At 37.5% G+C, this 12,223-nt stretch overlaps 1 protein-coding gene across 1 annotated transcript; it reads right to left on the bottom strand.

Moving 5' to 3' along the window:
* Positions 1-1,278: 1,278 nt before the first annotated feature.
* Positions 1,279-6,343, bottom strand: LOC136852139 (uncharacterized). Its single transcript, XM_067126589.1, has 6 exons — positions 6,209-6,343; positions 5,178-5,405; positions 4,241-4,430; positions 3,534-3,737; positions 2,550-2,795; positions 1,279-1,536 (listed from the first exon to the last, which is right to left on the bottom strand). The coding sequence occupies exons 1-6, from the start codon at positions 6,221-6,223 to the stop codon at positions 1,394-1,396; spliced, it is 1,026 nt and encodes a 341-aa protein (XP_066982690.1). The 5' UTR covers positions 6,224-6,343; the 3' UTR covers positions 1,279-1,393.
* Between the last annotated feature and the right edge of the window lie 5,880 nt (positions 6,344-12,223).

The raw sequence follows: 12,223 nt of genomic DNA, 5'->3' as shown, positions 1-12,223 counted from the left end.
GGAAATTAAGAGAAGAATAACGCAAGATATCGAAAAGACATTGGAAGAAAAGAAGAAAGAAATGAAGAAGCTGAGATTCATAGATAACTTTGAAGAAAATAAGTATCTAAGGGAACTAGAGACAAAGGATGCATGCTTAATAATGAAAACCAGGCTGAATAACCTGAAAGCTAACTACCGGGGAAGATATAAGGATGAGGTCTGTGATAACTGCAGAATAGAGGAGGACAGCACAGAACATTTGTTCAGGTGTAAAACCTTACAAAAAAATAGAAAACTTAACATTAGAGACTCTAGAACAGAAAACTAGTGGAATACATAAGAATAGCTATGAAAATAAAGGATCACCAACCCAGAAAACAACGGCACCAGTTAAAAAGTAACAGTAACGTAAAAAGGAGGAGTAATAAAAGTAAATAAATTTAAGGATCATTTGGGAGGTTAAGGGGTAGGGATAAATTAAATGAAAAACTGTTAAATAATATATATTGTAAAGTAAAAATAAAACTGAGAAAAATTGTATTGATATAATGTAAAGTACAGATAAAAGTGTAAAAATGTATTCAAGGGAATATGCACCTCATGAGCGCAACTGTGTTTGTGGAGTGAGTAGGAACCAGGAAAGCAGGGTTTTCAACCTTTTTCTCCCAACGTACCATTTTGGGTATTTTTTTTTTTTTCACTTTTAAAGTAGAAAACAAAACAAAGGCAAAACATTCCATTGTGTATATTTGCAAGTACTGTACTGAAGGGAAGTAAGTACACAACTCTCCTGACATAACCAACAATATTGTAAACACAAAGAATTCATAAAAATAAAGAAAATTGTTTATAATTATTTACCTGTGGCTACAGTTTGTAACTGTACCCCAGGTTGAAAACCCTGATCAGAGAAATCAAACATAAAATGATGATTTTGCGGTGATTTCAAGTGCGTTTGAAAGTTTGTGGAACAGAAGGAATATGCAAAGCTGCTACCGGGAGTAAACGATCATTTTTAATTTTTTTGCCACCAGGATCATAAGGATGTCCTTTTAGCCAAAACTTTGTCTACCAGATACAGTTTGTTGCCAAGAACTAGCAACACTGGATAATTTCTAATTCCTTGCCATCTCCCTTTCATCTCATGTTCTGTGTGAAATCTTAGTGGATGATCAGCATATTGTATTTATTATCCTGACCTTCGATTGCTTTATTTTGTGTTCTTTAAGTAGTATTAAACTTACAATACACTGACCAGCTTCTTTAAGTTTTGTAGGAATATATGAAAGAAAAACATTTATATGCTTATCTTATCATAAAGGTGCATATGAACATTAGTGTGCGCGCAGTCACATTTTGGTAAATAATATATGATTTTTCATTTCCTCTTAGTTGAAATTCAAGTAGAACCTTATCGTCGAAGAGGTTCCCGTATGCAGTATGGCGAAGGACGCTCCCCGGCAGGAGTGAAGTGCCTCTCTGTAGCAGGTACGGGCATCACGCTAACATCTTCAAGGTACTTCAGATAGTATGCATAGTCCTCCTCTAGAAGAGCTGTGGGGGCAGATATTTTTAGTTTAGCTCTGTCATGTTTACTGCAATGTTGCATACAATCTAATTCCTGTAAGAAGAAGAATCAAATGCTATGTCAGAGGGTACCTTCACTGTCAGTTATCTTAATGAGAAATGAAAATTCAATGCCAACTTGATTCTGAAGAGAAAATGATTGTCAAGAAACTTGATTCTCTGAGTTTGGGAGTTGTGGTAAGGAGTGTGATTTTAGTAACTTCCACCCCAGATTCAGTTTTCCAGTTTCCAGTTGGCACCTTCTGGAAAGCAAGTCCCAGTGTCTATCTCTCAGGCCTTCAGCCTTAAGATGAGATGCCTTCTTTCTCTTGGGCCGCCTTGTAGCACCTTGCAGGACACCACTAGGCCTAGTAACTTCATCCACATGATTTTCCGAAGCCTTATGAAGATGTTTTACAGTAATGTTATTTACTTGATAACCCTACACTCTTAAAATCCCCAAAATCTTAAAATCTTTAAACTTCTAAAATGGCCATAAGATATTGAAATTAAGCAATCTTATGGGATGTCCTTCTTTCTCTCACTGTATATTACTGATACTGAAGTTTTGGGCCTATTTAAGATAATTTAAAATTATATTTTATGTGTGAACTGCAGTGTACGTCTTTCCACAAATTCACGTCTTTCCACAAAGTTGGAAACATTAACAAATCATAAATCAGCGTTTTTAATAAAAAAAAAATTCTCTCTCTCTCTCTCTCTCTCTCTCTCTCTCTCTCTCTCTCTCTCTCTCTCTCTCTCTCTCTCTCTCTCTCACCAGTCTGTGGTTGCTATTATATATCGGGTATGGCACAGGACTATATATATATATATATATATATATATATATATATATATATATATATATATATATATATATATATGTGTGTGTGTGTGTGTGTGTGTGTGTGTGTGTGTGTGTGTGTGTGTGTGTGTGTGTGTGCTGGATCTACAACATCGAAACCAAATCAGCACAAACGAACGAAACAAAAAAATCTTACCTTTGAAGAAAGCAACCACAGTCCCTGCAACCAACTGACGGTACTTCGGAAAGTCGTCATCCATCAGGTCCTCATTGACGGCGCAGAAGTGTGTTTGGTCGACGAAGACTTTGAAATCGTCGTCCAGGAGGTCGGCGTGGCCGAAGTCAGTGGCGTTGATGGACCAGCGGTGAGATTTGGTGTTCAGGGCATTCCAGAATCTCTCGTTGCTGAGTTTCTTCGGAGCACATGCGGTGCCCAGGGATCCTGGGAGGGATTGGTGGGGATGAGGGATTTGGTGCGTTGGTGAATAGGTAAAAGAAGAATTCAATTAACTAACTGCTTCAATAAATAAAGGATTAACAGTAAATACAAAGGTTTGTAAATGGATCGCTTTAGGAATTCATGAATAAATATTATTTGCAAATGAACTGATGAGAAATAATGATTGAATAATTAAGTGAATGAATAAAGAAATTGATAGTGAAACAAATGATATATATATATATATACATATATATATATATATATATATATATATATATATATAATATACACACACATTATATATATATATATATATATATATATATATATATATATATATATATATATATATATATATATATATATAGTTTTAGGTAAAAAATCCTGAAAATGCACAATTAAATTTACAATATGCAAACCCTTTATTCAAAATTTCACGTAAATAGTCAAGCAAAAAAACAAAAACAAATGAAAAATTATAGGCATGGATACATAAATAAATAAACACAAAAGCTACAGGAAATATACTACTGTAAGTAGCTGAATGAATAAAAAAAGTAGGTAGAGAAATGTGTGTATGTGGTTTTGCATATAATTAAGAGTGAGTGTGACAAGAACTCAAAATATATATGTTACTGAGAGAGAGAGAGAGAGAGAGAGAGAGAGAGAGAGAGAGAGAGAGAGAGAGAGAGAGAGAGAGAGAGAGCACCTTTGCCCACACCTTGTTTTGGACTTTACCTTTCTTAGCATCATATCCAGTATACAAGTGTAGGGTAGGCGTGATGAAATTGAGTTCCTCTCCTGGTGTTATGCAGAAATCGTCCACCAATCCGAATGGGTCAGCGCCATCTACCGGACTCATGAGGACAAGACCCTTGAAGTTGCCACAAGTCTCTTTCAAGTACAATACAATGACATGGCCGCCGGCCGAGTGGGAGTTGACTGAAAGGTCAAGAAAATTGATGTTTATCAGTGGATGTCACCGTCTCTACTGAATTTTACAGCTCATGGTGTGTGCACCTCCACCACTTCCCTAACTCTGGAGGCTTCTTTGGTCCGAATTGTGATCTTCAATGGGGTTCTATTATGGTGGGGTAATGCCTTTCCTTTCCTCTTAGAGAGTCCAGAGTAATGAATTGGTGGTCTCTTACAATTACAGGGCTTTACAATAATGATAGTAATAATAGGCATTTTTGTTATTTCAGGAGATTATTAATCAAAGAAGCACTCCACAGAACAGCTTTTTAAGAATGGATGATGAAGAGGCAAATATATACCCCTTGTAACTAAGAGGAAGACTTGAATTTCAAGAGTCGACTGAGCTGTTTCCGGGGCAAATCCCTCCCAATACTACTACTACTACTACTACTACTACTACTACTACTACTACTACTACTACTAGTACTCCTGGTGCACAAGAGACGAATATCAGAAAGGAACCTCACCAAACAATGTCTGGAAGTCGAATGTGACATTTGCAGGGACGCCGCTCTCATGCAGAACGTCTTGCATGTTGACTTCTGCCCAATCCAAGATGTTTCGGAAGTAAGGCAGCTTTTCGCTTGGCTTAGAGGTCAATGCCGTTAGGAAAGGGGTCACAACCAAGAATCCATGAGATGCCATGTGTGAGAGCACCTGGGAGGATAGAGAGAGCTTACTATAGTATTATGAAGGTTAAAAATAGGTTGTATTATGCATTAACGAACATGGAAAAAATACTATTCATTTTCAAGGCAAGTATCTATAGATAAGTGTGAACAAATGCTACAGAAGAGGGACAAATGACGTCGGGGAAGTTCTTGTCAAATACAGATGGGAACAAGAACAATTGATAAGGATAAACTCTTATCAATAATTGTTTAGATACGTGAGTGAAAAATTTGTTCTTGGGAATGGGTCACTGATATCAAAGTAGAAGGGGAAGTTTCACCTTTTTTAAAACAATTTCTCAACCTCGAAGTTTTTCCAAGGCCCACTACAGTTTTGGGACAAATTCTCTTAGGCTGAGGAGACACACAGACATACCTTTCTTTGTTCATTTACATATTTCTCATATTCATGAGAAAGATTACTCATTATGAATAATAATAACATTAATCATCATCATCAAATGGCTATAAATCCCATAACCGCAACAGGTAGAAAATCTTGGAGTCATGGGAAGTTGTACAGCCTTCAGAAAACTCTCTACATTTCATCTTCTTTTCATCATTTTGATTATACTACTTCATCGACACAATTGCGGTATTATCTTCCAATGCTCAAACATTTGCCAAAAGCTGAGAAATTACTGTCAATCTGTAAACACACATTCTGCGAGGAACTTCTTGATGAAGACGAGGTGTATATGCCCTGATACACAACCTCTCTGGTTGTACTTACTTTGTTATAAGCAATTGCAGGGATGCTCATGGCCAGTCCATCCAAGAAATACAGGACAGGATAGTTCCCCGCTGTCATGGGAGTCAAAATGTTCAGTTCCACTCCTGAAAGTCCGGTAGTCTGAGGCAGCAGGAAGTTCATTTTGACCTCAAGGGGCCCTGGGCTATACGGGTCCGTTGTAGCGGTGGGCTTACTGCTGACAGAGCCCAGCAACAAGACTAAAGTAATCTGTGGAATAGGTTTTAGACAAGACTTTTATAATATATATGGATTATTGTTCATCATACTGTCACTTTTTACCAAGTATTATTTTTATGAAAATTGTTTTCAGCCCAGAAAGCCCCCTTGTTTTGAGAGGAATGGATTTTTTTTTATATTATTTGTCATACAGAATAACTTACTGTCAGAGTTCACGTAAGATGTGTGTTTTATGACTAAAATAATCTGTTTAAAAATGAGTTTTCTTTCCACGAAAAGGACATTTGTGAGGGACAGAATCTCCTCAGAATATTATTAAACACATAATGAATGTCGCAGCTCAAGAATCAAACTATCTTAGTGATTAAAGAGTGCTTGTGAGGAACATTACACTCATTCCAGTTTTCTTGGAGGTGAAAATCACACCAGAAAAGATCTATCGGTCGCTTGCTGTCTTGTCTTTCGCTTGTATGGCTGAATCTTTTACAGCTGTTATGGTTAAACACTTTCATAATTTTTGCATTTTTGTGCAAAAGCAAGAAGATATCAGGGACGGGCAAGCAGACTCCATCGAGAATTTAGACAACATCGGAGATAAATAATTTTTCGCTTTTGTTTACATAAATTATTGAAGGTGGGAAAAATGAAAACTGATGCGTGATCATGCTACTGTTGAATTTTGCGTAATTTAAGGACGTCTGTATGATTACTGGTTGATGAAATTATCGTACATCATAATACAAATACAAATCCTGCAAATCATACTTCGCCACTAATGAAGTGCTGGGGCTTCCTAAAATGCAGTAAATATCCTTGTGTCCTGACGTACTTACCACCCGAATAACCATTTCAGAGCAACGGAAAGGATTAGACAATCGACCGGTCAAACTCAGACAAGGACCTGCTCAATGCAGCAGCTCAGGTGCGCTTAATATCTATCACCATGGGTCCTCTTCCCTCTCTCTTTATCAAAAGCATAAGTGCCGGTTAGGGAAAACTTCCTCATAATATTATGGTGTGAATTTTAAACAAGATTTACACATTGGCCAGTGATGATGGAAAAAATAGCAGAAGTTGTTGAAGAAACTTTTTTTTATTTTTCATTTTTCAGAGCAACTATACCTTCTGGTCAGGTTATTAAAGATGGAAATAAACTGTGACGGAATATCATTGCCATTACAAGACGATTAAAAGTAGAATGTGAGAAATACTGATCCCTCATTTCCCATGAAACTCAGTACATACTGCACTTTTATATCTGTTGTCATTCAGGGTCCATTCATTAGAGAACAGATAAACTCAGTGACCTTCACGATATATAACTGCACCTACAAAAAACTCACTGAATCTTTGTCGAACTGGGGAAAAAAAAAAAAAAGCTTCCATGCTACAAGTGACTTCAGCTTCATACATTTTGCTTGAGTCATACATTCGAAACTTAACAAAGTTAAGATTTTCGTTGCCAACTGCAAATCCTACAGATTTATGTAGGTGACGGCACAGTCAAACTTGACAGTCTAATTTTCTGTCGTCTTTTGTATTGTCCATTTTGGCAGCGTCAACACTTTTTCCGCCATCTGTACTTCAGAATCTGGCAAATGCTCAGATTTTTTTTTCTTTCATCAGCTGTATATTTGAATTCACAGAGTGGTGACTTTAGTCACCAACTGGACGAGTTTACCAGAGCCCAGACTTTAGCTGCCAACTGCACAGTCAGGCTTGACAGAGTCAAGACTTAGGTTACCAAAAGCGCATTCGAGTTTGACGGAGTCTAGACTTTTGTCACCAGCTGTGCTCTTGAACTCGGCAGAGTCCAGATTTTTTCTCCAATTGTACACTTGAATTTGGCAGAGGTTATGGAACAAGATGGAGTGCGTTTACACCTAAAAACTAGAATTATTTAGAAACAGGACAGTAATACAGTGTAGGCTATGAGCATCAACGAAATACGTTTCAATATTTGGTGGCAAAGACTTAAGTGACAAGTCTCTTAGGAGGATCTGCATATCAAGGTCAAACTTAGTCTTGGGGTGATCAGTTGTCTAGTTTCTCTCATTTCAAAAAACACATGTTAATGGAAAGACCCAAAGGAGAAGTCACTAACTGAGCACTGGACCAAAGCTTCAAGATTCTGTTCTTGTCTGGTCTTACATTAATATCGATATTAAATACCATTCTAGTTTTTATTCTAAAAAGAATTTTTAGTTTTGAGTCTCTTTCTTACAAATGTCTTGCTACATTGTTACCAATGTCTTGGTATAGTGTGCATAAAAACAAATATCTGTCTATATGCTGCTTCTACGTAGGTGAGAGAGAGAGAGAGAGAGAGAGAGAGAGAGAGAGAGAGAGAGAGAGAGAGAGAGAGAGAGAGAGATAACCAATTATGAATGATGTTTACAATAAACATAATTTATAATCTTAAAGTAATACAAAACCCCAAAGTCGGCTGTGTTATCATCTTTTTTTTTTTACATCAAAAGAAATCTCCGGTGCATAATCACACCAACTTGTTCGACTTCATGGCTCTCTCTCTTTCTCTCTCTCTCTCTCTTTGAGATCCCTATGCCCTAGACATTCTTCTCCTTGGCATATTACACTCTTATCCTTTCTGCTGTACCGTCTGACTTGAAATAAAAATTCTTCGGTTCACTTTATTTGTTTCCTAGTCTGTTTGTCTTAAAACCTTTACGAACAAAATATTGTTGAGAAAATATGATAAAATGGTGGGCCTCGTGACTGGCAACAAATGATAAGAATTAGGGACAGACAGAAATGCAAATTTTAGGTAGAAGGGACGGATCTCAGCGTGGTATCAGGTTTAAGAAGCTGAAACTCTACATCTTATCTTGGTTTCAGGTTTAAGGAACTGAAACCCGACGTCTCAGCTTGGTTTCCGGTTTAAGAAGCTGAAACTCTAAATCTTATCTTGGTTTCAGGTTTAGGAAACTGAAACTCTAAATCTTATCTTGGTTTCAGGTTTAGGAAACTGAAACTCTAAATCTTATCTTGGTTTCAGGTTTAGGAAACTGAAACTAAATCTTATCTTGGTTTCAGGTTTAGGAAACTGAAACTCTAAATCTTATCTTGGTTTCAGGTTTAGGAAACTGAAACTAAATCTTATCTTGGTTTCAGGTTTAGGAAACTGAAACTCTAAATCTTATCTTGGTTTCAGGTTTAGGAAACGGAAACTCTACGTCTCAGCTTGGTTTCAGGTTTAAGAAACTGGTTTCAGGTTTCAGAAACTGAAACTCTACATCTCAGCTTGGTTTCAGAAACTGAAACTCTACGTCTCAGCTTGGTTTTAGGTTTAAGAAACTGGTTTCAGGTTTCAGAAACTGAAACTCTACGCCTCAGCTTGGTTTTAGGTTTAAGAAACTGGTTTCAGGTTTCAGAAACTGAAATCTACGCCTCAGCTTGGTTTAACGTCCGAGGGCTGAAACCCTATGTACCTGTGCTATAGGTTTTGTCATCCAGTCTCAATCATTACTCCTGTGAGATATTGTTTGGATGCCGGGAACAAACTGTCTTAGGTTAACAAAATTATGCGCTTACATGGGGTCGATGTAAGCGGATATGTACGTACGCTGAGTGATTAGTTAATTGTTTTTTTATTTTGTGAATGGTACTTTATCTGTCATTTCCCTCAGTAACTAGTTATTTTATTTTTTATTTTGTGAATGGTATCTTATTTATCATTTCCCTCATCTACATCTTTCTGAAGGAAAAGTTCTTATATTACGATGAGCACCTGAAGTAACTGATTATGTATGTGCATAAACGAAGAAGCACGAGACAAATCAACATACTGGACAAGTGGGTGTGACTCTATCTATGGAAAAAGCTGATTTTAGTCTCATTAAGATTTCTAACACGAACTTGAAACTTACATCTGGCAGTGTTGAATGCTTATCAAGAATGCGTATAAAAGAGAATGAGCAAAAAATGTGGAAATGAAGAATATTTTGGAAAAGCACAGAATTTATTGATGCAGATTTCCTTAACTACAGCTTTGTAGATACCAAGTTTAAATTAAGACGTTTACCTAATGCCACTGCTACACGGTACGTCACCAATGGACGGCCCCTGCATAATGGATGGTTTCCGTAGGGAGGTAGTGCCGTCAGTGCTCCTCATACTGTACACCGTAGGCCTTACAATAGGGTGCTAGCAGCGTCCATTCGGGCCCTAGCTGCACCCAATTTTAACCTTTTATTTTTGTCTCCATTCCCGATCCCTGTCTCCATTCTTGCTGTCCAGCCACTTTAACTACTGCCTCTTAATGCAACTACGTGGTTTTCTCCAAGCTCCATTTTCTGGATCTCTTTTTTTTTACTGTCCAACCACTCCAACTCTCTCCTTTCCCCTGTATAAAGCGCCTAATGGCCGAAAGTACCCAAGTGCTTGGCTAGACAGCCTAAGTTGCTTCAGGCTGCTTTCACCTTTGCATGCTGAATAGGCTACTTCCTTTGTCTCTCGCTATCTGGAGGACATCTTTTGTTTAGTCATGACGTGTTATATTTGCGGCACATGAAGTTCCTAATTTATGCAATATCGTGAACATATTTTTCTTCTCTGATATTTTATCAGGATACTTAATTTTTCTTCATGGACACTGAATATAAATTTGGCAATAGAACTCAGAGTTCCAAGAAGGAAAACCGTCTGAATGTCACCTTGAACATCAGTAATGCATTCATGATGTCATTCTGACGCCATAAACTTACACAGCCAAGTAAGTTGTAGGATTAGTGATAGCTACATCAGGATCACATTCAAGCAATTCCGAAACAAATTATTTAGTTAATAATGCGCCGAAGTTTCTTCGGTGCAATCGAGTTTTCTGTATACGCTGTACAGAAAACTCGATGAAACTCTCGATGTGCTGCAGTATGAAACTCTCGGCCACGACCTGGCAGCACTCAGTTGCTTCCCACATGCGGTCGAGTGATGATGCGTCGGCGGTTGGCACCTCTAGCGGCGCCAGACGCACGATCCATGGCTAACCTTGACCTTAAATAAAATAATAACTACTGAGGCTAGAGGGCTGCAATTTGCTATGTTTGATGATTGGAGGGTGGATGATCAACATACCAATTTGGAGCCCTTTAGCCTCAACATCTGAGGGCGGACAGGAAAAGTGCGGACGGACTAACAAATAGCCATCTCAATAGTTTTCTTTTACAGAAAACCAAAAGCAACAGGATTATTTATAAGGAGATGAACGCTTGCTCAGAAGAAAATTATATTAAGCACACATGGCACTTGGTTGGTCGAACCTAGGTGTCATGAAAAGGCTCTCGTTTCTAGCTGTCTAGTTCACGCATCTAGACAGGAATAAGAACATCAACATGGATGTCTTTGTCATTAGATTAAAAAAAAAAAGTTGAAGTTGAAAGGATTTAAATTTCTCAAGAGTTAACCAGCTGTATAGGACACCACTATGAATACACGAATTATTCATATTTGGTTGCGGGAACCTAATTGTTACTGAAATGATAAGATCTTCCGTTTTCTCTCATTTCCCAGGTGAGATGAAACAGGTAAGAAAAATGCAGGTTAATAGAAAAAAAAAGGTATTTTCTTTAGATAAAAGAAGTGACGTATACATCCGGTCAGAGGTCTATTGTTATAGGAACCTGTTTATTACTGTTCTTAGATTCGTATTGATAAGAAATACTGTTATGTTGGTTCACTTGACAAAGAAATTTTCTTTATCAGTTTATTTTTTCTACTTGATCGTGCAGGTTGTTACATATGCAGAGAGAGAGAGAGAGAGAGAGAGAGAGAGAGAGAGAGAGAGAGAGAGAGAGAGAGAGAGAGAGAGAGAGTTTGTTCTGGTATCTTCCAGTGATCTCTATGTACTGGCTTGGGCAATGCTTACAGTCTAGTACCAAGACCCGCCAGCCGATCATTGGTCGGAAATCTATGAAAACCCAAGACATTCTTCCCTGAAGAATGATTCATTCAATGTGAATCACTGTTCTGATGCATAACGTCAGCTCTTATTGCCGTTTTCTGCTTATTCATGGAAGAATGCTTCCTCGTCTGGAGGACTTCTTTTGTTGAGTGACAATGTTGCAAAAGTGGAAATTTTGTCATGAAATGCCTCTGGGACAATATCCTGATTTACACAATGTCAAGGACATATTTTTATTATCTGATGTTATCTTTGGAGGCTTTGTTGTCTTACAAGGGCATTTGAAGATAAATATCTATTATTATTGCTCACAAGCAGATATTTTCTATAAAAAAACATCTAACTTGTTAAGGAGCTTCAGAGAATATAATGGAAAATTATGAAACGAAGAAAACTCAGCAAAGAAATTAGAGTATTATACAGATGAAAAATTGAAAAAATAAACAAAATAAAAATATGAAAATATACAAAATAAAGCGGCAATCCCTCAAGGTCTATTCATTGGTAATTTACTGATTTGTTTATTATTGTTATCTATATTTTAGTTAGCATCTCTCGCTTTATCTCCGTTTTCTGTGGAATTATTGAAATTCGCTTCACCAGAGAGACCCGAGGGATTCCAGCCGGGAATAAAGACTTGGTGTCATTTCATGAATAATCAATTGAGTCTCTGTTGGCCAAAGGACTGAATTTAAACCTGTTGATTAGTTGACTTGGGTGGGTAACGGCCAGTGGAGAAGGGCATGCGGATAGCAACCAGACCCCTAAAGATTTGCTGAGAACCGGAAGTTTAACACCTGGAGCCTGTCCTCCGAGGCACAAAGCCTTATAATTGAATAATAGTATTGATAATAATATTATTTATCTGGCCTTGTTTCCTTAAGAGTATATTTTATTGTCTGCGGGCTTTTGTCTGCGAGTAAACTGAGAA

Source organism: Macrobrachium rosenbergii, chromosome 25 (genome assembly GCF_040412425.1).
Source record: "Macrobrachium rosenbergii isolate ZJJX-2024 chromosome 25, ASM4041242v1, whole genome shotgun sequence".
NCBI classification, from domain to species: Eukaryota; Metazoa; Arthropoda; class Malacostraca; order Decapoda; family Palaemonidae; genus Macrobrachium; species Macrobrachium rosenbergii.
Note: the sequence above shows the minus strand (reverse complement) of the source record. Positions and strands in the feature narration are given on the sequence as shown.

Excerpts from the sequence above, each read along its gene's own strand:
- LOC136852139 (XM_067126589.1), bottom strand. Across the intron at positions 4,431-5,177 it reads CTGCAATTGCTTATAACAAA|GTGCTCTCACACATGGCATC; the intron begins GTAAGTACAACC and ends CTATCCTCCCAG. Across the intron at positions 1,537-2,549 it reads TGTGGTTGCTTTCTTCAAAG|CTCTTCTAGAGGAGGACTAT; the intron begins GTAAGATTTTTT and ends CTGCCCCCACAG.